General features: G+C 61.1%; 6 protein-coding genes across 8 annotated transcripts; 2 read left to right on the forward strand and 4 right to left on the reverse strand.

The window, feature by feature from the left end:
• Positions 1–29: 29 nt before the first annotated feature.
• RETREG3 (reticulophagy regulator family member 3) lies at positions 30–8,804 on the forward strand. Its single transcript, XM_054649753.2, has 9 exons — positions 30–354; positions 843–949; positions 2,083–2,113; positions 3,202–3,328; positions 3,993–4,077; positions 4,840–4,977; positions 6,246–6,325; positions 6,695–6,827; positions 7,291–8,804. Exons 1-9 carry the CDS (start codon positions 164–166, stop codon positions 7,722–7,724), a joined length of 1,326 nt encoding a protein of 441 aa, XP_054505728.2. The 5' UTR covers positions 30–163; the 3' UTR covers positions 7,725–8,804.
• Positions 8,805–8,954: 150 nt separating this feature from the next.
• Positions 8,955–10,865, forward strand: PSMC3IP (PSMC3 interacting protein). Of its 2 annotated transcripts, none has more exons than XM_077190908.1 (8): positions 8,955–9,213; positions 9,285–9,391; positions 9,457–9,546; positions 9,617–9,728; positions 9,831–9,976; positions 10,103–10,174; positions 10,253–10,312; positions 10,392–10,865. In XM_077190908.1, exons 1-8 carry the CDS (start codon positions 9,183–9,185, stop codon positions 10,449–10,451), a joined length of 678 nt encoding a protein of 225 aa, XP_077047023.1. In that variant the 5' UTR covers positions 8,955–9,182; the 3' UTR covers positions 10,452–10,865. The 2 variants fall into 2 exon arrangements, with proteins under 2 accessions (XP_077047023.1, XP_054505733.1); XM_054649758.2 differs by having other exon boundaries at positions 8,966–9,213; positions 10,103–10,156.
• Positions 10,866–11,030: 165 nt separating this feature from the next.
• MLX (MAX dimerization protein MLX) lies at positions 11,031–14,639 on the reverse strand. 2 transcript variants are annotated; one of them, XM_054649754.2, is made up of 8 exons: positions 14,347–14,639; positions 14,094–14,130; positions 13,868–13,957; positions 13,341–13,447; positions 13,044–13,143; positions 12,700–12,799; positions 12,288–12,489; positions 11,031–12,183 (listed from the first exon to the last, which is right to left on the reverse strand). In XM_054649754.2, the coding sequence occupies exons 1-8, from the start codon at positions 14,482–14,484 to the stop codon at positions 12,127–12,129; spliced, it is 831 nt and encodes a 276-aa protein (XP_054505729.1). In that variant the 5' UTR covers positions 14,485–14,639; the 3' UTR covers positions 11,031–12,126. The 2 variants fall into 2 exon arrangements, with proteins under 2 accessions (XP_054505729.1, XP_054505730.1); XM_054649755.2 differs by having other exon boundaries at positions 14,437–14,633.
• COASY (Coenzyme A synthase) lies at positions 14,094–18,993 on the reverse strand. The gene is made up of 10 exons (XM_054649414.2): positions 18,370–18,993; positions 17,834–18,048; positions 17,571–17,702; positions 17,241–17,430; positions 16,831–16,895; positions 15,839–15,923; positions 15,670–15,767; positions 15,436–15,582; positions 14,849–15,045; positions 14,094–14,130 (listed from the first exon to the last, which is right to left on the reverse strand). The coding sequence occupies exons 1-9, from the start codon at positions 18,974–18,976 to the stop codon at positions 14,989–14,991; spliced, it is 1,596 nt and encodes a 531-aa protein (XP_054505389.2). The 5' UTR covers positions 18,977–18,993; the 3' UTR covers positions 14,094–14,130; positions 14,849–14,988.
• Positions 18,994–19,194: 201 nt separating this feature from the next.
• HSD17B1 (hydroxysteroid 17-beta dehydrogenase 1) lies at positions 19,195–20,794 on the reverse strand. Its single transcript, XM_077190868.1, is given in 5 exon segments — positions 19,195–19,451; positions 19,523–19,706; positions 19,786–19,879; positions 19,961–20,140; positions 20,413–20,794. Coding segments are annotated over 5 exon segments (1,011 nt in total). The 3' UTR covers positions 19,195–19,280.
• A 381-nt stretch (positions 20,795–21,175) lies between these two features.
• On the reverse strand, positions 21,176–24,875 carry NAGLU (N-acetyl-alpha-glucosaminidase). The gene is made up of 6 exons (XM_054649703.2): positions 24,412–24,875; positions 24,143–24,290; positions 23,906–24,052; positions 23,665–23,750; positions 23,253–23,509; positions 21,176–23,052 (listed from the first exon to the last, which is right to left on the reverse strand). Exons 1-6 carry the CDS (start codon positions 24,819–24,821, stop codon positions 21,836–21,838), a joined length of 2,265 nt encoding a protein of 754 aa, XP_054505678.2. The 5' UTR covers positions 24,822–24,875; the 3' UTR covers positions 21,176–21,835.
• Positions 24,876–25,860: the final 985 nt, after the last annotated feature.

The raw sequence follows: 25,860 nt of genomic DNA on the forward strand, positions 1-25,860 counted from the left end.
CCTCCCCGGTAACGCGCGTGCGGCCCGGCAGGAGGCGCGGGCCGCGCATGCGTCAAGATGGCGGCGCGCACAGTGGCGTCGCAGTCGGTTGCTGGGGGCCGCCATGCCTGCGGCGGGCGCGCGCGCGCGGCGGGCGGGCGGATGTTGACGCCGTGAGGGAGCGATGGCGGCGGCGGCAACGGCGGTGGGGCCCGGGCCCGGCGAGCGGCAGCGGCGGGTGCAGGCGCTGAGCGCGGCGCTGCGCTGCCGCCTCGGGCCCTACGAGCCACTGCTGGGCGCCGTGCAGGCCGCGCTGGTGTGGGAGCGGCCGGGCCGCAGCGCGCTGTGCTGGGTGGCGGTGCACGGCCTGTTCTGGTGAGCGGCGGGGCTGAAACCGGGATCGGGATCGGGTGGTGCAGCGGCCCCACCAAGCCCCGTCACCGGGGGTCGGGGGCTTGGGGGAGCTGCCCCCGGGGAGGAGCGGTCGGTAAGGGGCCGCGGGTTTGCTCCGTGCCCCGTTCCGCACAGGAGGGACCGGGAGCGCTGGGTCTGCTGCAGCCCCGTCCCCGTGCTCTCCTTGTACCTGAGAGCATCAAACCAGCCGGGAAAACTCAGCCGACTCTGTGGCAGGGGAGGGAGGGCAGCCTGCCCGGGACAGGAGCTGTACAGCAGGGCTGTCCCGGGACAACTGACACGAGCAAACCGGAGTCACCCGGCAGCTGCCCCCGGGGCACGCTGTGTGCGACTGAATAGCAGGTGCTGAGTTTTGCCCCTGAGTGAGTGGTTTGAGGTTGGTTTGTGTTACCCCTTTTTGTCTCATAAACATCTGGCTGGTACCGACTCTTTGGTTTTTTTCCCCATAGGTTCTTTGCTCTGACTTCCCTGCGTTTGCTGTTCCTGATTGCTGTAACCCTCATAGTAGTAGTGTGTCTAGACCAGTGGAAGCACAAAATCTGGCCAGAAATTGGTGGTAAGTTGCATTTTGAGCTCATAGCAGCAAATCAAGCCCACTTTCCAGCCCCACAAGTACAGGCTCTGCACTGCCTGTAGTTACCTTGTCAAAACCTCAACTTTTTGCTTTAAGGGTCTAGAAGCCAGCAAGAGTACTGCAGGCATGCTCTTTCTGGAGCTGCAATATTCTAACCTGTGTAAACACAAGTTCTTTTTGTGTTTGTGACACTGTTATTTGTCTTGTAATCCTGAACCACAGGATGTACGTGACCTAGTGCAGGTTTGAGACAGTGATTCACTTTGTGAGCATTCAGTACCAGAGTGAGAAACAGAAGCATATGGAACTCGTCTGGATTCCCCCTCAGAATCCATAATCAGTTTAGGATGAAGACAAGTCCCAGCCTTGCTGTTGATCAGAGATGTCTTTGAGAGAAGAGGCATCTGAAGGGCTGTAATGAAGTTACTTTTCAGCTTTCAGTAACCAAAGCAGTTGTTTCCCTCCTTTGTGACATTAATACACTGATGAACACCCCCAATCCAAGTAGGGTCCCTTGGCTTTGCATGGACAGGTTAGTTTGGAGCAGTGTGAGGGTCTGCATGTTCCCAGGGCTGGTTCCCTGACTAACCAGCAAGTCCAGCTCCCAGCTTTCTGCTTCAATCCATGTTCCCTGTAGTTCCTGGGAAGACATTAAAGCTTTCCTCTGTTTCAAAGCTTGGCTCAGGCTCCTTGTTAGGAGACTATCTGTCCAGCTTCCTCATCGCTCTGATTTAATCTCTCAGGGTGGCTGGTACATCCCTTTCAAGTCCCAGCCTGGGTGGGAAGGTATTAAAGGACTTAAATCCCTGATGCCTCCAGTGTGCAGGCTGTTCCTGCTGCCCAGCTGGTGTGTGCAGGGAGTGGGGGAGAGGGAGGTGGGAGCCTCTAGAGTCCAACAAACACCAAGGAGCACCAGGGAGACTCCTGCAGTCCTGTGCTGTCACACGTACACACTCGGATTTGTTATGGAGTGATGCTTCTCCATCCTGTAATTACACTTAATGTCTTTTCCAGGTGTTCCCCAGCTTATTAAAGCTTTACTTAAATCCCAAGAGCTAAGCATTCCCATGGCAAATTCCTTGCGACTAATGTAGTGTCTGTTCTTAATATTTTAGTGGCAAGACCTGATGAATTAGACAATGAGAGGTAGGAAACTAATTGACTGCTCTGCTGTGATACTTTGCTGTGATACTGTGTTGTGACCTGCACATGCTTGGGATGTTGGCACCTTTGGGTGAGGAGGAGGAGGAGAAGGAGGGGGGAGGAGGGAGCTGGGAGCTGCTCAGCAGAGGGCAGGTGGAGACCCAGGTGCAGCCAGGTGGTCATGAGAAGTTTTTGACTTGCCCCAGCCATTTTATTATACTTTGCCTTCCTACCAGCCTCCAGATATGCTTGCTTGATTCCCTGCCCCCTGAAGTTAGAAGTGCTGCCTTAAGAGCAATTCATCTTGTGTGGGTTCTCCAGTAGCAGGAAAACAGCATTTCTGTGGGAATTAATGAAGTCTTCTGAGACTTGATAGGGAATATTTAACAGGCTTGTTCCAGCAGTTGTTTCTGCATAGTTATGATCTGACTGCAGCATTAATTATGGGTTGAGAAATGCTGAGGTGTTGCCTCACTGCTCACACCTGCCTCTCTGGGCACACCTTCCTGCCCCACTGCCAGGCTGTGCTGGATGTCAGTTCCTGATTAAATCACCTGACCTGCTGCCACAGGACAATTGTCTTTATTTATTTTTTTTAAGAGGCCCAAGCACAAAAGGAATTGCTCTTTTTAACCTTCAGGTACTCCTGATTAGCAGTTAGGCAACACTAACAAAACTGACCAGTTCAAGGCCTCCAGAGTAACATGAAGTGAGGTGCAAGGCTGCTTCTAGACCTCATGCTGAACATTTGGAGGCTGCAGTTTACCAGATAAACACAGAAAAAGTAAATGGATTCACTTGATTTGCCTCTGCACTGTGCACTCCCTCCAGCAGCATGGAAACTGAAATTTGACAGTGCATTGACTGAAATTCCTGCTCGTCAGCTGCTGTGGGAGCACTGGGATGCTGCTAGAGGGGCTGTAGCTGAACTGCTTTGGGCAGGGCACTGCTTGGAGGGCAAGTGGCCCTCACCTCTAGAGCTCTGTGCTGGGTGGGAACAGAAGGAAGCTTTAAGACAAATATTTGTAATGAGGGTCTTCAGCCCTGACACTGATGCAGCAATGTCTTCCCAAATTCTGCCTTCCCTGCAGCTGGGGATACGTCCACCCTCGGCTGCTCGGGCTGCCAGAGCTCTGTCATCATTTGGCTGAGGGATGGGTGACTGGGACCAACTTCTTCAGTAATCTCTTCGTTTTCAAGAGGCAAAGTCCTGGCAAGGTAAGAATGTGCAGTTCAGAAATAACCTGTTTGGTGTGGGGCCTCTGCTGACCACGAGGATCCTCCTGTGCTGGCATCCAGCACTGGCTGAACACGTTTCTGATGGGAGGTTGTCATGGGAGGTCTCCCACAGCACCGTGCCTATTATGTGGTGGGGAGGAATGGAAAACCCAGGCAGAATAATCAGGTTGTGGAGGAGGGAGGAGAAAGTGAATGTCAGTGTGTGGATTGCACCACTGAAGTGAGAGCGTGGCTGCTCCTTCTGTAGGTTTCTGGCTTTTCAAGTGTCTGTCAAATTTGTCTCCTCGCTGGGTTTTAACAGTTTGAGAATGTGTCAAGCTTTTTCCTTCTTCTTTTTTTGAGTTTATGGAAAGAGAAACCTGTAGCACAGTGATATTGTCCTTGTGCTCTTCACCTTGAAGAGCTCTCTAGTTTGACCTCTTCCTTGCTGTTGGTGTCCCTGCTTTGGGAATCTCCTGCCTGTGGCTCTGAGGGCAGATACCCCTGTGCCTGTGCCCACATTGGAGCAGGGGGTTGGACACTGTGAAGGCTTCACCCTCCTTGGAACAATGACCTGACCCAGAATTTGCAGAGGCTGACATGGTCAAGAAGTGAGTGCACCTGCTGCTTAACCCTGGAAACTCACTGTCTCTCATGTCTTCAGTTTTGCCTTCTAGTGTGTGGAGTGTTCACTTTCCTGGCTGTCCTGGGCCGGTACATCCCTGGGCTCTTGCTCTCATACTTGCTGTGTAAGTAAATCTCTGTGCCAACACAGACTTACATGTGAAAGGAGATGAGTGGGTGCCAAATGTCCAAGGAGTGGGGCTCAAAAGGAAAGCTTGTGTGAATGGGTTTAAAATTTAAAACAATACATTCTGCCAGAATGGGGTGCTTCTTGACCAGGACTCTGGTCTGGAGAGAAGATGTTTGAGTGCTTAGTAACTACAGATCTGAGCACTAACAGGTTGGCCTCTCCATTTTGTTAAATTGGCAGAGGTGATGTGATACAGTAGCCTCCTTGAGCCAGGTCTAATAAGCTCTTAATAAGCTCTTGGAGGGCTATAACATACTCAAGATAGCTCAGCTACCCTTGGAGGCATAAAAAACAGCAGGATGGCTTCTATTGCAGTGTTGGAAACAAAAAGATTTAATAAAAGGCAAAATAACAAACAGAGAAAAACTGAGCCAGGTGCCAGAAGTCCTGCTCCTAGTGATACACCTCCCAAAAGTGATTAGTTTCTTTGTTCACTTCTTTTTCTACTCAATTGCCCAGGCAGGACTTTTTGGCTTCTGACCAATTAGCTATCCTTACATTTGGGGTGAAGTCCCCATGACCTATGAAGTAGCTTTTTTCACCTAATTGAGGAGAGAAACTTCTAGGCTTCTTTCCTTTCTAAAAGGACAAAAATAGTTTTGTCACTCCGTCAACAAGAAACACACTGCTACAGTGATGGCACCCGCTCCAGCAGCATCCTGAGCACCCTTCTAACCCACATCCCTGCTTCCTGCAGTGCTCCTGGTGCTGCTGTGGCCCCTGGCCGTGTACCACAGGCTGGGGCAGCGCATGTACCGCAGGCTGGAGCCCGTGCTGCAGCGCCTGGACTTCAGCGTGCGGGGATACGTGACAGCGAGGCAGCGCCAGAGGCAGCGTGAGTCCTGCTGGGTTGGGGTCTCAGGGTTTACCTCAGAGCCTCGGGTCCCTCCCCTGATAATTCCCTGCCAGGTGTGTCAGTCACCTCTCCTTTCCCCTCCCAGCACTGTCTGGCAGTCCTGGAATTCCAGAATGATTGGCAGATTCAGAGATGCCCTCTACCCCTGGAGGGACACTGGGCCATCCAGGTGTCCTTTGTCCCTTGTACCTGGTTGGTGGCTTCCTGCCCCTTCCCTGCCCCTCTCCCCAGGGTTCAAAGGAACAGCAACCACGGGATCAGGGAGTTCTGTTGGAGCTGTTGCTGGATTCAGAGGCCTGAGGGCCAGAATAAAGCTCTGGATCCAAACCTTCCATCAGAACCAACTCCTTTCGTTCACCGTTGCCTTAAAGCTTCTCCACCAGAGGTAAACCTGAGGAGCAGCCACTGTTACAGGGGGAAGCTCCATCCCACCACCACCAGAGCTCCTGCAGGCCTGGACTTGTCTGCAGTGCCCAGCTGCAACATCCGGTCAGCCAAAAGTGTCTGTGGGGGGAAACACCACACACCCAGCCAGCCAAAAGTGTCTGTGGGTGAAACACCACACACCCAGCCAGCCAAAAGTGTCTGTGGGGTGAAACACCACACACCCAGCCGGCCAAAAGTGTCTGTGGGGTGAAACACCACACACCCAGCCAGCCCAAAGTGTCTGTGGGGTAAAACACCACACACCCCAAAGTGTCTGTGGGGTGAAAACACCACAGTGCCGCTGTTTGGTTCAGCAGCAAGGGCCAGACAAACTCAGGCATGTCCCATCTGGCAGTATTGGTAATATTCCAATAGAGTCCTGTGCCCTTTCTGCCCCCAAGGTTTCACACCTGGATCTTTGATCCCTGGAACGGGCTGTGAACAGAGGTTCCGGCCTTGGTGGGCGGTAGGGGCTGCATGTCTGGCATGGCAGATCCTTGGGAAGAGAGAGAGGCAGTTCCTCCTCTGCAGCCATCTCCTAGGAAGCAGCTGCTGTGGGCTTTTCACAGCACTGAGCTGCTCCAGTTCTTGGCTGTCAGAACTGTGTGTTCTCTATTCTGGAAAAAGGAAGGAAAGGAGAAAAAACAACTCCCTCTGTGCGAGGGAGTTCTGAACATGTTCATTTCAGCAAAAAACCTGCAAATGATCATGGCTCTGCTGTGGAACAGGGCTCTGCTCTGTTAAGTGCAGTTTGGGGGTTTCTGGTCCTGCACAGAGCCTTGCCCAGCAGCAGGAACAGCTTTGTGTGTGGTTTCTAACAGTGCATGGCCGGGCCCTGGGTCAGGAAGCCACGGATGATGGGAGTGACAGTGAAGAGGAGCTGGCTGCATTCTGCCCCAAGGTAATGGAGCTTTTGGGAGAGGCAAGAGCTCAGCTGGAAAGAGCAAACCTCACTGGGGGGGGACATGCAGCATCTGGCTGAGATGTGAGCAGCACATCTGGCAGCACAGCTGAGAGTGATAGGAGAGCAGATGAGGACACTGTCCTTTCAGATAGGTCTTTCCCACTCTATTCCACTAAAGAATGTCCAGAGCTGCTTGTGCCAGCTGCAGTCTCCTAGCCTGTGCAGTAAATGTGAATGAGTCTCAGGTACCAGGCTCCCATGGGGTCCAGCTTTAGCTGGAGGGCCACTCCATCATCTGTTTTGTCTTGAGGCATGGGGATAACCTTTCTAGAGCTGATGTTTTCAATTTTATTTTCTATTTCAAAGCTGGATGACTCTGTGGTCGCCAAGGAACTGACCATCTCCGACTCTGAGCATTCAGATGCTGAGGTTTCCTATACTGAAAATGGGATGTTCAACCTTTCCAGGGGCCAGACACCCCTGACAGAGGGATCAGAAGGTGAGAGGGAGCAGCTTCTGGAAGGTGTAGAATGCTAAGCAGGCACCAGTGTGACAGGCTAGAGGGAGGATGTGTTACCTCCCATCATTGAGGTCTGGCTGTTTGATGTCAGCCTTGCTGCTGGAAATGAGCTACAGCTGCCTGTTTTGTTCAGAACTGAAATTCCTCCTTCATTCCTGTGGTGCTTGAGTGAGGGCAGCAGCTCTGCACAGGCAGATCTGGCTCTGCCAGTCTGGCTCTGGGTGCTGGTGCTCCCCTCTCACAGGGGGCTGCTTCAGCACCAGTGTTCCTTGTGAGTGAGCTGGGAGGATCTGAGCACTTGGGATGAGGGGAGGGAAACATTGAAAAACGTGTGATCTCTGAGCTGCTAACAGTCTGTCCAGGGGAGCTGCTGGCCCAGCTCCTGCCTGGGCCTGTGGGTGCTGGAGAGTCCTGGCAATTAAAGCACTTTCTCCTCTTCCAGACCTGGATGGTCACAGTGACCCAGAAGAATCTTTTGCCAGGGATCTGCCTGACTTCCCTTCCATAAACCCAGAAACAACGGGCATAGATGATGAGGATGACACCAGCATTGGGATCCCGAGCCTGGCGTACCGCCCCCAAGGGACAGAGGATCTGCAGCTCCAGTATGAGCAGGAGGAGTTTGGCACGCTGCCAGCGGTGCAGAACCTCACCAACAACATCGCTGGCTTTGTCACCAGGGGCATGATCCAGCTGGCACTGTCAGGAGGCTCCCAGGCAGGCCCCTCACGCAGCACCAACCCCCAGAGAGGGGCAAAGACTCACCTCAGAGCAGCCAGTTTGGACTTGGACACTGATGCTGAAGGGGATGACTTTGAACTGCTGGATCAGTCCGAGCTGAACCAGCTGGATCCCACTGGCTCCCGGGGCCAGTAAACCATCCTGTCACTTCCCTCTGGTTTTCTATTGTGCATCATGGAGTGAATCCTAGAAGGAAAAGCTTTGCACAGTTCTCTCCTGGGAGTCTGGGTGATGTGACACCCAACCATCCTGGCTGGGTGCACCACTGTGACTTGTGACTCCACAGCCTCGCTTGGATCTTCAAATAAAGGACACTGGCAATCTGTAGGGAAGAGGCGTTGATGGGATAGCTCCACAATCACCCTGCACTGTCTGACATGATGCTGCCTGCTCCAAACTTTCTCTAAGACAATAAATCTGGTGTTTGCAGCTCTCAAGTCCAGTGGGACTGACAGCATCGCCAGGAACAATTGTGCACTGAGTTCTGGCACTGATGTGTAACCAGGGGAACAGGACAGAGCCCCTCAGATGTGGTGTCTGGGCCTCAATGCTGTTCTGTCTCAGACAGCTGTTCCCCAATCCTAATATGTGCACAAATCCAAGTCTTCTCTCCTAGCAATATCCAACTCCAGGTGGAACCAAGCCCCTTGCTCCACTGTGGATGTTGAGCAGCCACAATGTTTTCCTTGCACTGGCTGCTCCCTCGGCTCCAGCTCCTCGTGATGCTGTTTTGTAAGAGCTTAATGGCAGTAAGACACCTGCTGTGACCATCAGACCACCTACAAGAACATCCACGTGTAGCCCCTGCTCTTGTGTTGCTTTTCTGAACTAACAGCCTTTGTTAACAGCCAACTAACACTTTGCTAGAAACCCCTGTGCTGCTCCAGTGCGTTCCCGTGGGCAGGGCCGAGGCTGCGCGTTTTCCTGGAGGAAAGAGGAGGTGGAGCAGGGCTCACAGGGTCCTGGTGTGTCCCCTGGGCCCTTGATGCCTCCAGCCTTGTGCAGGCAGAGCCCGGCAGTGGGAACCGCACAGGGACAGCAGCCCAGACCAGCAGTGACTGAAGAGATTCGTGCCTGTGAACAAACCAGCAGCCTCCAGGGAGAGCCAGCCCCCCTCTGCCCACCGAGTGCCCCCGTTACTTTTCCTAAGCCATACAGACCCGGTTCTGATCACGTTTGTGCAGCCAAGAACGTACCTCGTCAGGGACCCCGTTACCGGCTGCTGTCTGTCTGATTCTGCTTATCCCACTGCGTCAGCCGTGCCGGGGCTGAGGTCGGGGGCGGGGGAGCGGCCTCGGCCGGGAAGGGGAGCTCGGTAACGGGTACGGGCTGGAGCCCCTTCGCTGGCCGAGTCCGGTGCGGAGGTGGCGGGGGCGAGGGAGCGGGAGCGCCGGTTCCGGCCGGTGAGGGCCGAGCCCTCCGCGGGCTGTGCGCGGGCCCCGTTCCCGCGGGGGCGGGCCGGTACCGGGCGGGGCACGTTCCCCCGCCCATCGCGGTCTGCCCCGCCCTCGCCGCGATTGGCGGGGAGCGGGCGGCGCGCCGGAAGTGCGTGAACGGCGCCAACCGGGAACGGAGCGGGGCTGGAGGCGCGGGATGAGCAAAGGGCGGGAGGCCGCGGCCGGCGGTGAGTGCGGGAGTGGCGGGGGAGCACCGGGCGGCCCCGGGAGGCCGCGGTGACCGGGGCTGGTCCCGCAGGAGGCGCCGCCGCTGTCCTGCTACGGTACCTGCGGGAGCAGAACCGGCCGTACAGCGCCCAGGATGCCTTCGGGAACCTGCAGCGGGAGCACGGGCTGGGCAAGGCGGTGAGCGGGGCCGGGCCGGGCTGGGGCGGGGCGGGCCCGGGCCCGGCTGACACCGCCTCCCGCAGGCCGTGGTGAAGGCGCTGGAGCAGCTGGCGCAGCAGGGCCGCGTTCGCGAGAAGGTCTACGGGAAGCAGAAGATCTACTTCGCCGACCAGGTGAGCCCCGGCCTCCGCCGCCGCCCGCCGGCCCCGGTGCCCCGCAGCCCTGACCCGCCGCTCCCCGCAGGAGCAGCTCCCGGCCGCCAGCGATGCGGAGCTCCGCGGGCTGGACGCGGAGATTGCCGAGCGCTCCGGCCAGCTGCAAGCGCTGCAGCAGAGCTGCCGGCACATGGAGGCGGGTGAGTGAGTGAGTGTGCCTGGCCCGGCAGCCCCGAGCCACCGCGGCATCCCCAGCCGTGCCCTGGTGCCAGCCCGGGCGGTGATCGGTGCCACCTTCCCAGAGCTGAAGGACTTGAACAGCTCCATGACAACCCCTGAGATTGCCAGGGAGATCGAGGCGCTGAGGAAGGACTGTGCCAGTTACACGGAGAAACTGGAGAGGATTAAATCTGCTACCAACCATGTGACTCCAGAGGAAAAAGAGAAGGTGAACAGCTGCTGTGTCCGAACCGGGGCCAGTGTGGATCCAGGATCCAGCACTTCCCTTACAGGCTTTGCTTGCCCGGGGCTGCCGAGAGCCCTGCAGGGCAGCTCTGACCCGGGGCTGTTGCAGGTGTGCCGGGAGCAGCAGCTGTACCGCCGGGAGTGGCGCCGGAGGAAGAGGATGGTACGGAGGAAGAGGATGGTACCTGGTACCGCAGGTGGGCAGTGAGGGCCCCACCGGGAGTGCTCCCCACAGCCCGCACGTGCCCTGTCTCACCAGGCCACCGAGCTGCTGGATGCCATCCTGGAGGGCTATCCCAAGAGCAAGAAGCAATTCTTTGTAAGTACCAGGGCTGGGTTGTGCCCACGGCTGCTGAGCCAGACCCTGAGCCTGTTCTGATCTGCTCGGTGCCGTGCAGGAGGAGGTCGGGATAGAGACAGATGAGGACCACGGCGTGGAGCTGCCAGCGACCACGTGAGGTGCTGGGGGAGCCTTTGTTCTGGGGAGAAGCTGCTGCAGAGCTGCCTCTGAAACTCGGCTGTTGGGTTGTTCTTTTTCTCTTTTTGCAGGACTAGGATTTGTCCTGTGTATTTATTTGGGTTTGTTTTAAAATGTTTTGCAGTTGGAAGGGTGGTGGGTAGCAGTAACTTGGCACTGGCCCTCTCCTTGCAGTGGAATATTGTTTTTTCCTGCCCCCAGTGCACGGAACTGCCTGTCTGGGGGGACAGGTGGGGGCACTGGTGCCGTGTCCCTGGTGTTGTGGTAAGGAGAGGCAGCGAGGGACTGTCTGGGCTGCAGAGCTCTGTGTGTGTTCTTGCTGCTTCCTGCTGCATGCCTGAGTGGTCACATGAGCATATGATCCATTAAACACCAGGATTTTGGTTCAGCTGCACATCCCTGTGGTGTTTGTCTCTTCAGAGGGTGTCAGGGAAGGGTTTAAGCCCTCAGGAAGTGGGGAGGGCAGGAGCCAGGAAACCTGAGCCACAGGGATGGAATGGGCTGCTGGAACCCACCAGCTCTAGGGCACAGCTGCAGGAACTCAGCATCAGAAAAATCGTTAAAACATTCAGTGAAATTTATTTAATTACTTTTCACAATAGAAAAATACATCACTTTCACGTGTGAGGTCTGTAAAATTCCACGTCTTCTTCCCAAGGCAGGAGGCACTGCTCCCTCCTCAGTGCTGGAAAAACTGCCTGAAATAAACATTCCCTGGATGTGCCTCTGGAGCAGGAGCACAAACACGGTTATGGAGAACAAACCCTGCTGCTGGCAGCACCCTGGTCCCCTCACTCTGGACAGTGCCCAGCCCTCACCTGGGCAGAGCTGTGACCCAAACTGGGCGTGGGACAGGGTCAAACATGTCCCTGATAGCAGCTGCTTCTACAGCTGGCACAGGCAGCACTCTGGGACCATTTCAAAATTAACAATAATAAAAATCCAATCGAGGCTGGTCATATATGTGTGTGTATAAAAGTTCTGAGGAGGAGCAGTAAGTGCACATGGCCATGCTATGCTACAGCTGCAAAACTTTCCTGTGCAATACAGCCACAGTTTCTGAAAAGGAGAGGTGTTCCTCTGTTCCTTCCCAGGGCTGCAGCAGAACTGGGGTTCATCAAGGCCCTAGCATGTGCTGCCAGGGCCACAGCTCCCAGCTCTTGATGGGCTCCGCCAAAATGCAACAGCTGACTCAAAACAGCTGCTTCAGAGGGGCAGGGCACAGCCCAGAGGGTCAGGGAAAAGCAATTCCTGCTACTATACCAGAAACCCTTTGTTTTTAGTATACATTTGTCACATTTGCCCACCTTGGGGACAGCAGGGCTGTCACAGGCCTGAGGGCACAGAGTGGAGCTGCTCTGGGATCAGCTCTGCAAGGAGAGTCAGTGGCACAGGCAACCCCATGGCACTGCCTGAGCCAGAGACTCTGCCCCCCACCTTTCCCTCCCCTCCTGCCCAGTCCCTGTCAAGATTTGGTGGCACCGAGTGGAGCAGCAGTGTTTGCACAGCCACCGTTGGGCTTCAGAAGGAATACAATAAATAATTCAGAGAACCTTAAAAACAGCCACAAGGGAGAGGGCCCAGGGTGGTGCCTGGCACCCTGGCCTCTGGCAGAAGTGCCCCATCCCCACGGGCACAGAAGTGGCACGGGAGGCTCAGTAGAGCTGGCTCTTCACCTTGTGCAGGACCCCGATGACAACGTCCCGCAGCGTCTGTGGCAGAGAGAGGACACGGTCAGCTGGTCTGTGGAGGGACAGCCACCCCTGTGCCACCGTCTCTGTCCCCTCAGCCACGCCACCAGCCCCTCTGCATTCACCTGGGGCTTGCAGTGCTCCTCAATCCAGCTGAAGACACACGCTGAGAGCTCCTGAAAACTCGTTACAGAGACTGAGGCGTTGAAGGACTGGAACAGGGAGTCCATGATGCCTTGGAAAACATTGAACTTCAGCTCGTCAGAGATCTGGTTCTTCCCCTCGTTCGGGTTGTTCTGATGAGCTTTCACAATCTGCTCATAGTTCCTGAAACAAGCACAGCACACCAAGGTCAGCAGTGAGGTCTCCACATGTGACTCTGAGCTCCCACTCCCAGCTCTGAATTCCCACACCAGCTCCTGCTCCTGGTTCCCAGCTCCAGGCCTGTCCCCAGATGCAGAACCACTGCAGGACCCCACAAGGATGTGAGGGAACAACAGCGAGTAGAGGACATGACCCCAACAGCTCTTCCCTTACACTTTCATGATCTTCAAGGCCATCACGTCTTTCCTGAGGGTAGAAACTTCCTCCTCCTGCTTTTTCTTCTCCTTGTGCAGGAACTGGATGTAGTCAATAGCTGAGCATGAAAACACAGAGTGAGGATTTGGGAGCACACATGAGATCCCCACAGGAGGTGCCTGAGCCAGGGCTCCATCAGCTCCACTGACCCAGTTCCCTTGGAGTGCAGGTGAGCAGCACCCAGGCTCCCCAGAGCCTCATCACACCAGAAGGTTCCAAGGTGCTGAACTTTGCCCTGCACACCTCTAGGGCGGAGCTTTGGGGGTTGACAGCACCTCCTTCCCTCCTGCCCTTGGACTCACTTTTCTGCAGCACAATGGCCTTGCTCAGCTTCTGCGAGCTGATGGAGAAATCCTGCTGCTCACAGGTGGGGACGATGGCCTGCAGGTCATTGTAGCCTTTCTGCAGGGAAGCAGAGCCACAGCGTGTGGTGGGCTCATCCATCCTGTGAGGCCAGGAGCACACCCAGCTCCCACAGCACAGAGCCAGGGCACCTCCCAGCACACACAGAGCAGGGATCTGGCAGCTCCAGCAGCAGAACAGAAGTGCTGGGAGAGCAGAGCCCTGCAGCACTGCCTGCTGCCTCATGCCTCGCTCACCTTGATGGCATCCCGGCGTTTCTGCTCGGCCTGGGTGTGTGCCCGGCGGCGCTGGTCCTTGTAGGTCTCCTTTGGGGACTCCTGGGCGCAGTCACTGTCCTCATCATCTGTGGGGACACAGTGGGGCTGGGCGTGGGACACAGAGGCACCACGAGGGGCACAAGACTGCTCAAGGGACCATACAGCTGCAGCCAGGCCCAGCATAGCCCCCATTCAACTACGGCAGGCCGGGCAGAAAAGCCTTCCAAGGAGCCCTGGCAATACTTTCAGTCTCCTCAGGGAGCTGGGCAGGAGGCAGATGCCGGCAGCTCCCTTGGGAAGGTGACAAAACCAGAGTGATTCTCGACTCCAAACCCTGCTGGAAAGCACAGAACCCTGATGCTGCTCCCACCACCTTCCTCCTCCTTGTCAGGACAGGAATCCTGCCCAGCCACGCTCACCCCCTCGGTGCAGGGCAGACCTGAAGCCCGACATGTGCCGGATTCCCCAGCCAGCAGAACAGCGCTGTCACGGAGAGCAAACCCCACCTGTGTTGGGGACAGAAGAGGCACTGGTGGAGCCGATGCTGTTGGCCCGGGACACTATGCTGCCTTTCCGGGCATTTTCCATGAAGAGAGCTGGAATTAAGATTGTCCCGGGGTCAGTGCCCAGCTCGGGGTGTGACCGGGCGCGGGGACGTGAGGGGCGTCCCCGGGCAGCCGCTGCCACCCACGGACGGGGTTGGCGCGGGCCGGGCGCCGCCCGGGCACCTACCGGAGTCCAGGCCATTGTCGCCGTAGGCTGCGTCCACCTGCGCGGGGCCGGAGGGCGGAGGAGACACGTCAGCGGGGCTGGGCGGCCACCGCGGCCGCGCCCCGGAGCCCCCCCGCTCTCAGGAGCTCGGTCAGCCCGAGGAGAACCCGCCACCCCCGAGCCGCGGCCCCGCCGGGGCCTTCACCACCGCCCCTCGCCCCGGCACCGACTCGTGCGCGCTCCCCGCCTCCCGTACCCCCGGCCCGGCGCTCACCCTGCCCGGCCGCCACGAGCCCCGTCCCGGCGCGCCGCCCTGCGCCCCCGCGGCACCCGGCGGACCGGCCCGACCCGATCCCGGCCCCACCTTCCCCCACGAGTCCTCGGCGGCGGCGGCGCCCGGCGGCTCCGCCATCTTCCGCCCGCCCGGTCATGTGACCGACGGGGAGCGCGCGCCGCCGCCAGGGGGCGCCCGTGACGTAACGGGCGTGACCCACCGGGCACCGGGAGTGACCCACACCGGGCACCGGGAGTGACCCACACCGGGAGTGACCCACGCCGGGCACCGGGAGTGACCCACTGGGTACCGGCAGTGACCCACCGGGCACCGAGAGTGACCCACTGGGAGTGACCCACCGGGCACCGGGAGTCCCACACCGGACAGGCCCGGGGCCAGAACGGGAGCGGGGAGGGGACGGGACGGGCGCACGGACACGCACGGCAGGAGCAGCCTCTTTACTGTCACCCAGCGGGGCTCAGCCCTGCGGGGCTCCCCTCACCGGGGGCTGCAGGACACCCCGGACCCTCGGCAGAGCTGGACGGGGCCGGTGCTCTCGGTCCCACGTTGCTCCGCCTCACGGTGGGCATTGGTGGCTGGACACGGAGCATCACGGGGCCCTCACGGGGCCCTCACGGGGCGTCACGGGCTGGGCTCGGGGCTGAGGCGCTGCTGGAGCAGGTCCCAGGCCTTGTGCACCTGCACCAGAACCAGGCGGCCCTCAGAGCCTGTGGGGAGGTGAGTGGCTGGAGAGCCACAGCACAATCCCACGGCTCTTCCCTCCCGGCTGAATTCTGAATTCTCATCCCCAAATCCACCCGTTGTGGCAGCCTCGATGGTGAACAGCACACCCAGGCATGGCCTGAGCCCACACCGAGCCCTGCAGGTGCTGTCACATCCCCCTGAGCCCTGCAGGTGCTGTCACATCCCCCTGAGCACACACCAAGCCCTGCAGGTGCTGTCACATCCCCCTGAGCACCCCCTGAGCCCTGCAGGTGCTGTCACATCCCCCCTGAGCCCACACCAAGCCCTGCAGGTGCTGTCACATCCCCCCAGAGCAGCCCTGGAGCTGCAGCAGCCCCAGCTCACCTGCTGGCGGGTGATCTCAGGCTCCCAGAGGCTGCAGAGCACCACCTGGGACTGCTCCACCCGCTGCCTGTTGCTCATCTGGCTCTGCAGCCGGCGCCGAGCGGCCTCCTCGGTCAGCCCGTCCCTGGCCACAATGCGCCTCACGGCCTGCCAGGGACACAGGGGACACTCAGGAGCCCGGCAGAGGCTGAGGAGCAGCTCCAGCAGCGAGTGAGGGGCCCAGGCATTGCTCACCTCCTCCTCTGGGATGATGGCTGTCCACACCTCGTGGACCATGTCCTGCCAGCCGGCCTCCAGCAGCACAGCAGCGTCCAGCACACACACAGCTTTCCCTGGGGAAAAAAGGCATTCCTCAGTGCCTGGGCTCACTCCCACCTTCCTGACGCTTTACTGCCCTCATTACCTTGAGCATCAGCCTCCCTGACCCTCTCCTTCACCATCTGGGCTATTTTGGGCCACACGATGTCCGTCAGCCTCTTCAGCTGCTCCTAGAAAGGACCACAGCAGGATTTGAGATGCAGTCCCTGGTCCTCAGAAGGCCTCTGTAGCCAGCCAGGAGAGTGGGGGTGTAAACAGTCAGGGGACAGCCAGGAAGGAGCCACTGAAGGTGGGGAGGTGGGTCCAGCCCATCACTGAGCACCAGGAAGGAAAGCTTTCACCCTGGCCAGAGGCTCCCATTCCTGCTGCCAGGGTCAGGGTGCTTTTTCCTATTATTTTCTGCCACTAGGGCCATGCTATTAGCAGAGCTCTCAGTCTCTGCTGTGAGGGGTGCTTTGCTCCACAGCACAGCAAGCTCCCCGTGCAGCAGGTCTCACAAAAGACATGTTCATGCAGGGAACCTCTTGGATGAACATGTCTTTTGTGGGACCTGCTGCACGGGGAGTTTGCTGTGCTGTGGAGCAAAGCACCCCTCACAGCAGAGACTGAGATCTCATCCACTCACTGGATGTTGAAGGGGCTCTTGGTGTGCCTCCACCTTGGCTGGGGAAGCAGCAGAGCAACAGGCTGAGCACCTGTAAAGGCCAGGTGCCACTGAGCCTCCCTGGGCACAAGGGGCAGAGACCCCTGGCTGTGTTTGTCAGGTCTGTTCCTCTGAGCTGATTAAGGAAAAGCACGGTATAGAGGAGATGGGGATGGCAATGGGGACAGGGATGGAACAGGGACAGGGATGGGAACAGGGAGGCAGCAGCAGCTGCAGGGCAAGAGCAATGGATCCAGCCCAGCTGCTGATTCATCTGCAGAGATGCAATCTGCCCCACCCTGTCCCCATGCCACTGCCAGAAAATACAGCCAGGAAGGTGTCACCATCTCAAAGGGCTGAAAACTCAAAACCCCTGTCACAAGAGAACAGCCCACATTCACAGCATTAAGTATTTACAATAAAGCTGCTTTTACCTGGTTTCCAAACACTTTGGCCCCAAGGACTTTCCTGTTAATGGTTCCATCTTTGTTCAGGATCTCTGCAAGGCAGAAGCACAACAGGTTTGGGAGGGACAACTCCCATCCCTGTGGCAAGCCTGGCTTGGGGAAAGGGCTTTGGCACAGGGCTCTCAACAGCACGTAGAAACACCTAACCTGGCAGCTCTTCACCTGATTCCTGAAAAGGACAGGGAAGAGCTTTTTCCAGGCAAACAAACAGCAGCCTGGTTCATCATTCCCCACCAGCAGCTCTGACATGGGACACACAACACTTGGGGAGCCCAAAACCCACGGTGGGGAGGGAGGGGGGCACTCCCAGGCCTCTCTGGGACACTGGGACACCCCTCCCTCCTCTTCCTCCTCCCTGCAGCCTCCAGTGACCCTACCTGCCCCAAAGGCTGCCACCACTGGCTGGTGGGCCGGGCCACCAGGGGCATAGACGGCGTGGCCCAGCTGGTCAGCGTCGATGACGAAGGCGCCCAGCTGCCCCAGGAGTTTGGCCATGGAGGTTTTCCCACTCCCAGTGCCCCCAGTCAGCCCAATCACGTACGGGCGCAGCGGCAGGGCTGGGTCTCGCTGAGGGAAAGAGGAAAGCCGTGGCAGCAGATGGAGAACTGGGCTTTGCTGGAGAAGGATCCTGGCCTGCAGAGCAGCAGGCAGCCTCTCCAAACTCTTCGACTCTGAGACTCCCACCCTTCCTCCCAGGCCCCCCTCACCCGTGGGGGCTGCAGCAGTGTCCCCAGCAGCCTCTGCCGGAGGCTGGAGGAGCTGATCTTCTCCTCCTCGTTCTGACTGTGCTCGGGGTCCTTCATCAATTGGATTTCGTACAGAGCCAGCTCGGGGAGCCCCTGATGAGAGAAGGGAGCCCCAGCCATGAGTATGCAGCAGAGGGAAGGGGTGAATCAGGACCAAATTTGCCCCCAGGCAGTATCAGGCAGGGCGAGAGGGTGGGCAGGGGTAACTCCAGCATGAGAATTACGTTTTCAAGTCTCTTCTTGTTCACAGCCTCCCCTCCCCTGTGGGTCTCCTCGCTGACCACCAGGCACTGCAGGTCGGGGTCTGTGACCGAGGGGCCGAAGGGGTCGGCCAGAGGCACGATGTCGTAGCACAGTGAGGGCTTCACATCCTCCAAAAACTCACGCAGCTTCGCTGCCCGCAGCTCGTACGGCTCGATCAGCTCTGGCAGGACCTTGTCTGCCGGGCGCCAGGAGGGCGGAGAGGCAGAACAGTGACGGAAAAGCAAGACCGAGAGATAGGAGAAAAGAGAGACCAAGAGATGGGACTTTGAACGCTGCCTCCCCCTTCCCTTGCCCTCGCTGCACCTGTACGCTTTGCTGGTTGTGGGCACGACATGGGGACCCCACTGGATCCCCGCTGATGCTCTGCCTGGATGGCGCTACCTCGGGTGCGTGGCTGCCAGGACTTCACCGGTTACCGAGCCCCCAGACCCCTGCCCTGCCCTGCCCCGGGCTCAGCCCCGGTGCCCGCGCAGTGCCACGGCCGCCCCGGACTCACGGCGGAGCAGCTCTCCGTCCGCCACCCCGGCCAGGAGCCGCCGCCGGGCCAGGAGGCAGCAGGCGCTGAGCAGGAGCCGGTGAGCACCGTGCAGCCGGTCGAAGGTGCCGCCTACAGCCACGTCCAAGAATTCGGGGAGCGCCGCCTCGGGATCCTGCTCGGGGTCCCCCTCGGGGTCGCCGCCCGCGGTGTCCTCGCCCAGCAGCAGCGCGGGCAGGCTGGGCGGGCAGCCGTACACGGCCGCGGCCAGGCGCTGCAGCCCGAGCTGCACCGGCTCCGGCGGCCCCGGCGCTTCGGCGGCGGCCGCCAGCAGGACGCGGGGCTGCCGTGCCAGGCGGCGGCCGGGCCCGAGCAGGACGCGCAGGTCCAGCCCCCGCCGCGCCGCCGCCGCCGTGTAGAGCGCGGCCAGAGCCCGCAGCAGCGCGGGGCCCGCGGGAGGAGCGGCGGGGCCGGCGGCGGGGCCGCCCAGCCGCAGCCCCGGCTGCAGATGCACGTAGAGCGGCCCCGCCACCAGCCCCGCCGCCGCCGCCACCAGCCCCGCCGCCCGCCGGGGCAGCGCGGGCAGCGGCGCCGTCAGCACCAGCAGCCCCGAGGCGAAGGGCGGCATCGCCCCGCCGGAAGCGCCGCCGACCGGAACGGGGCCGGCAACGGCACCGGAACAGCTCCGCCTCCCGGGCAGCCCCGCCGCGGGCGGGAGGCGCGCCCGGCTCCGCCCGCTGGGGGAGGAGACCGGCCCGGCCCGGCCCGGTGCGGCCCCGCGGGGCGGAACGAGCCCGGGAGCTCCGCGGAGAGACGGGAACGGAGCCGAAGCCGTGTGGCTGCAAAGGGCTTTATTGGGGACAGGCGGCACCGGGCCCGGGCCCGGGCTGGGGGCTCGCAGGGCAGCGGTTCCGGTGTTGGCGTGGCTCCGCTCAGGGCTGGTCCCCGCCGCTCTCGGTGCCGCCGAACACGAAGTCGTGCATGGCGCGGACGTACGCGGAGCCGTCGGGGCTGCTCAGCCGCAGTCGCCGGAGCGGGGCGAGGAGCTGGGTGCTGGCGCAGCGGAGGGGAGGGCAGGGGCTGCCGATGGCCTCCAGGAACAGCTGGCACCGCAGACGGGTCAGAGCCCTCCCTGGCACGGCCCCGCGGCCACCCCCGCCCCGCCGTGACTGACCGGCAGCACCTCCTCCACCTCCTGGGCCGTGTCACGGAAGGTGCTCTGACAGTGCCCCAGGTACCGGCGGTACAGCCCCTGTGTCTCGGCGTCCAGGCCCCGCATCTCGCTGCCCTCAGGGTCGGGGCGCTGCAGGTTGGCCAGGAAGCTGGTGTGGACGGGCCCGCACTCCACCAGCGTCAGGCTGCGGGAGGCAGAGCATGAGCTGCCACCGTACCCCCACCCTGGCAGGATCCAGCCCTCGTGGCATCACCGGCACTCACTGGATGTTGAAGGGGCGCAGGACGATGGCCAGACTCTCGCACAGCCCCTCCACTGCAAACTTGCTGGCACAGTACACAGCATTGAAGGGCAGCCCTGGGGGCAGAGCCACACCCTGAGCACCCGAGCTGTCCCCCACGGGGAGCTCCGTGTGCCGCAGGGTGCTGGGGGTCCCACCTTGCAGCCCCCCGATGCTGCTGGAGACAATGATCCGCCCGGCCCTGCGGCTCTTCATGGCAGGCAGGAAGGCCTGGATGGTGCGGACAGCCCCAAAGACGTTCACATCGAAGAGAGTTTTCATGGCCTGCTCGGAGCAGGTCTCCAGCGGTCCCATCAGTCCCACCCCTGCATTGCAGACTGCCAGGCACACTGCAGTCAGCCTGACTGTAGCCCCACACACCACCAAGAAGGCAGAAATGTGGAGGGGTCTTTCCCTGCTGATGATCCTTTGGCACCCCCAAATCCATCTACTGCACATCTGTCCTGCTAAACACATCCTGTCCCAGCCCTAGGACTGCCTGCACCTCCCATAATTTGGCTTCTCCTCCTGGTGCCCTGGGGGGGTTGTGACCCCACAGAGGTCCCCATAGCCACCCCGGGGACACTGGGGCCACCAGAAAGAGCCATACCCAGCACATCCAGCTGCTGTCCCTGCACTCGCTGTGCAGCAGCTGCCAGCGAGCAGGGGTCAGTGACATCGAGCTGCAGGAGCTCCAGCGTGTCGGGGCAGCAGCCCCCCAGGCGCTCCAGCAGCCGCTCACCCTTGGCCAGGTCACGCATGGTGGCATAAACTGGGGAGAGAGCGTGGCTGAGGGCAGCAGTGCTGCACCCACCCCAGCCCACCCCAGGCTCTGCCTGTCCTTGGTGAGACTACCTGGGGCTGGCAGAGCCCCGGGCAGCGCTGACCCCTTTACCTTTGAAGCGGCGAGCGGCGTCGGCTGCCAGGCGTGCAGCCAGCCCCAGGCCGATGCCTGAGGAGCAGCCCGTGATCAGCACCGTGGTTCTCTCCATGCCTGGCAGCGCTGCCCAGCTGGGCCACCCCATTTAAGAGGGCTGGGAAAGGGGTCCCCCCGCCTCGCACCACGGTGTTGTGTCTGCTGCCTTATCTCAATCCCCTCCACCCACCTCCCCGCGCATGCCTGGGGCTCCCTGTGCCTTGATCCCGTGCAGGTGCTGTGATAAAGACTCCACTGAGCCAGGACCTCCCTGCTGGAGGAGGCTCTGGGGCGCGAGGGGAGCCGCAGCCCCAGCTGTACTTTGCTGTGCCAGGCATCCCAGCTGCCAGGACACATCTGGCAGGGTGTTGTTCCTGCTGGGCAGGCTCAGGGCTGAGCTGCTCCTCTGCCCCCATGTTCCACACAGTCCTGTGCTAGCAAAGGAGTTGGACACACATGGGAGAAAAGAGTCTGTATTTGCTCCATCCAAAGCTGGGCTCTGCCCAAGCCCCAGCTGTGGAAAAGGCCTCAAAAACTCCGTCCTGGGGAGCGCAGATCCAGCAACACTGCAGGCAACAATGCTGCAAAGTCTTTTATGATACAAAAGGCACCAAATGTGGGCAGGGCCATGCAATGCCATGTCCCCACAGGCACTGGGGTCCAACACTGCTCTGTCCCCCTGCCCACTGCCACCTCCCTGTCTGCTTCTCACCCATCACTGGCCCTGCTAGCCAGCCAAGGCCCCACAGCAGGGACACATTTGTCCTGTCCCTCTGCAGTGTCCTACCAAGCTTCCAGCTGCACTGGGGCAGCCCAGGTTTCCTGGGAACAGGCTCAGGGCAGCTGGGCAGAGCTGAGCACAGAGCATGGTGTGGGATGGGACCCTGGGGCACAGCCTGCCCCCACCCACCTGCCAGCCCCTTGTCCACGTGCCAGCCCCTCTTGGGGCACATCCTGCTCATGCAGGGGAAGGGGTGGATCCAGGCTGTCTGAGGGCCACCAGGGCCACCGTGCCCCTCTTCCAGGACACAGCCATCAGGCCAGGAGCCCAGATGGGGGAGGGTGCAGGGGCTCTGTCCACCCTCTCTGGGGGAGGCTCTGGAGGCAGAACCCAAAGTCAGGCAGGCCCAGCCAAGCTGCGCCGCAGGGCGCTGGGGTAGTATTTGAGAAACAGCTTCCTGGAGATCTCCATCGTGTCCCCAACTGGCACAGCTGGGTAACGCTTCTTGTTGTAGATGAAGCCTCTCTCCACTTGGAAGACAGCCTGGTTGAACTGGTCCTGGTGGAAGGGGCGGCCTGAGTTGAGGCTCTCCACCAGCACAGAGACGAAGAGGCTCCAGCGCACAGCATAGTAGTCCAGCACCAGCCCCCCCAGCTGCTTGTTGGCATAATCCAGAATATTCCCGCTGGGCCCCCAGAGCGTCACCTGGTTCCGGGCATTCAGCTCGTACTGCTCAGCCTCCCGGGTGCTGGTGGCCACGGCACGGGCGCTCTCCAGCCAGCGGCCGAGCAGGAAGAGGCTGTGGCTGCACAGGAGGCTGTCCAGCTCCGGCAGCAGGTCGTACACCAGCACGCCGCCGGCCGTCAGCAGCTCGGGCAGCGCGTGGCTCTGGAAGGCCTGGCGGATGCTCAGGTAGTAATCGCTGACCAGCTGCTGTGCTGCCTGCCGGGTCACATCCACCAGGTCGTAGAGGAAGGTGGGGCTGGAGCCCAGCTGGGCACCGGCGCTCAGCAGCAGGCGCCAGGCCTCGTAGACGTCGCTGGCGTTGTACCAGAGCTCGGTGTCCATGCGCAGCGAGGGCCGGCGCACCAAGGGGCTGCGGTTGTGGTTGACGCAGACGCCGGTGCAGTTGTAGACGCTGCGGAGGAGCAGGCGCCAGGCGCCGGCCGCGGCGGCGTTTGGGGCGCCGTAGCGGCGCTCGGCGTAGCGCGTCACCCAGCTGGGCAGGTCCAGGGGCTCCTGCCGCCAGCCCAGCTCGTTCATCAGCTCGTACACCATGTCGTTCTGCTCGATGCCCTCGGGAACCAGCCCCGTGCCCACCATGGTGGAGTTGGGGAAGCGCCGAGCTGCGAAGGGGCCGTGGTTGATGGCCTCCACCGTGCCAAAGAGGCCGTGGTTGCCCCCGAAGTTGTGCAACATGCACCAGATGAAGGGTTGGCCATAAAAGGACTCTGTCCACTGGTAGACGGGCTTGGACTCAGCAAAGAGGTCGAGAACAATCATCCTGCCAAGGGGCACTCCGTGGAGCAGGGCCCGCACCTGTGCTGGCTGCCAGAAGTCAGGCTGGTGCTGGAAGAGCCAGCCCTGCATCAGCCACAGCGCCTTGGGGTCAGCTGGGGACAGAAGAGCACTGAGTGAGACCCTCTCCACAGGTGTCTCATGAGGCCCTGTGGCCACTAACCACCTCTCAAGGGGGTTTTGGGGATCTGGCACCAATGGGTTCTGTGCTTATATGGGGCCCACAGCCACCTCCCCCAGCTCCTGCTATCCCACCTGGACCGCTGTGGCCAGGCCAGCACACACACGGACCCACCTCCTGTCATTGACCTGAAAACAGCATTGCTGACTCTGGAGAGATAGGCAGGGTCGGAGGAGAGAGGGGTCATCTCGTTGAAGGTATCTGCACTATAGACGTGGTCTGTGCCAAACTCCTTGATCAGCTCCTTCAGGAAGAGCGTCCCGATCACCTGGAACATGGGGTCCTCTGGGTCCAGCAGGTAGGTGCACGAGTAGCTGCAGTCAAAGTGGCTCCAGTGCCCCAGGCGAGTGGCATTCACACGGGGGAAGACCCTGCAGGCGAGGGCAGAGATGGGGATCAGGAGAAGAACAGGACAGGACCACCATGCCCGTGTGGAGACTGGGGAAGCTGCAGAGGGAGGTGCTGCAGGAGATCAGAGCCCGGGAAGGGCCCAGGGCTGAGCCCCCGGGGCAGGGGCCGCACCTACCGGAGGATCCCCTGCGGCACATGGCCCGCGAAGGCCGGCAGCACCGTGGTCATCCCCAGCGAGCGCATCCGCTCCACGATGCGGTACTGGGAGAGAGAAGGAGGGAGGGAGCAGAAGGAGAGAAGCCCCCAGGTTCCCACCAGGGGACCCCGGGCGCTGCTGCAGCTCGGGGGGAGCGGGGGGCTCCCCTCGGCCGGGAGGGCCCGGGGGTGACAGGGTTTGCCCCGGGCGGCCCCGGTACCTGCAGGTAGAGCTGTTTGAAGTGCCAGGCGGGCGGCAGCGGCCCGGCCCAGCGGCGGAGGTTGCCCATCCTGTTCCAGGCCAGGAACGCGGGGCCCGTGAAGTATTTGTCGATCTCCGACTGGTTCAGCCCCAGGTTACGGTAAACCTGCACCGGTGGTTAACCGGAGGTCAGCCGGTCCCACGGCTCCCCACCGCCGCCCTCCCGGTCCCCGCCGCCCCTCGGCCCGGTCCTCACCCGCTGCCAGACCGCCTCCTGCCCCGCGAAAGCCGGTGCCAGGTTGATGCCGCTCAGCGCCATCCAGTCGATCTCCCGCTCCCATCGCGCCCAGTCCCACCAGGCGAAGGAGTAGCTCTGGGCGCACACGTTCTGGTAGTACCGGTACCTGCGGGAGCGGCGGAGGCTGCGCCCGGGCCCCCCGCGCCCCCCGGGCCCCCCGTTACATAACAGCGCCTTGTCCCGCGCTAACGAGGCGTGAGCGCCGCCCGGCCCCGCGTCCCCGTTACCTGCCGGGGGCGGCGGCGCGGATCTCGGCCCGCAGCCGCGGCAGCGGCTCCGGCAGGCGGAGCTGCGCCCCGGACCACGACAGGTGGCAGCCGCAGAAATCTCGCAGGTAGCGATAGAGACCGGCGGCCGCCGCCACGCCGCTGGAGCCCTCTACGGCGACGGCCACCCCGGTGCCGGGAGGCGACCACAGCCGGTAGATGTCAGGCCCGCCAGCCGCCAGCGCCGGGTCCACCGAGAGCGACACGGCGGCGGCCCGAGGGCCGAGCAGGCGCCGCGCCAGCGCCCGCACCGCCTCCTCCTGCCGCGCGTCCCCCGCTCGCCCCGCCGTGGCCGCCAGCAGCAGCAGGAACGGCAGCGCCAGCCCCGGTCCCGGACCCAGCCCCGGTTCCGGTCCCCGCCGCACCGCCATCGCCGCTGCGTGCCCCTGCGCCGGTCCCGCCCGTCCCGGTACAGCCCCGCCCGCCGCCGGCCCCGCCCATCCATCAGCACGGGGCTCCGGGAGTGACCGGGACCCGCTCCGGCCGGCCGAGGGCGCTGCGAGACCGGGCAGCGCCGGTGCCCCGCGACCGGGAGCGTCCCGGCAGCGCCAGCAGAACCCGCCCGGAGCGTCCCGGCCTTGGCCGCCCAGGCGAACCCCGGCGGGAACGGGCTTGGGCTGCCCGGGTCTCTCCCAGCCGCAGGGGGAATCCGCAGACACTTCCAGGACGGAACCCAGAGGAGGGACGGGAATTCGGGGCTCCCCGAGCACCCCCAGTGCACCCCACGGCGGGCCGGGGTGTCCTGCCAGCTCCAGGGCTGTGAGCCCAGAGCCAGGGAAACGGGCAGAAATGTTGTGATTGCACGGGAGAATGATGAAAGGGGACCGAGAACGTTCCCGGGGCCCGTTAGTACCTCCAGCTGCAGGAAAAGCATCCCCCGGACCGGCAGGAAGCCGGTTCCTCATTCAAGAGGTGCGGGAGGCCGGGCCCGCAGCTCAGTGCGGCTCCTCGCCCTCTCGGAGAGATCGGGAGATGGGAAACACACCGTGAGCCACACCATGGCCAAACCCCTGCAGAACCCTCCCTTCCGCTGCTCCTGCACACGTGGAAATAAATAAATACCCTGTCCGGCAGGAAGGGGCTGAGCAAACACAGCCCTCGGGGGAGCGGGGGAAGCAGGAGCAGGGCACAGCCCCGGGCACGCAGAGCGTGTTACCCCCAGCGCCTGTGCAATGGTACCCACAGCACCCGGGTTAAACAAGAAAACTTGTTTAACTTTTTTGGGTCTATCAGGGAGGGCAGGAGGCCCCGGGATAAACGGCCCCGGCCCAGCCTTTGCTCAGGATAAGCACAGAGGCATCACAGCCCAGGGTCACGCTGGTCTCGCTGTACAAACCAGCCCTGCCCACCCCGTGGTTCTGGTCAGGGAGGTGACAGATCCTGGACAGAAATGCCTGAGGTCCCAGCTGT

Source organism: Agelaius phoeniceus, chromosome 26 (genome assembly GCF_051311805.1).
Source record: "Agelaius phoeniceus isolate bAgePho1 chromosome 26, bAgePho1.hap1, whole genome shotgun sequence".
Lineage (NCBI taxonomy): Eukaryota > Metazoa > Chordata > Aves > Passeriformes > Icteridae > Agelaius > Agelaius phoeniceus.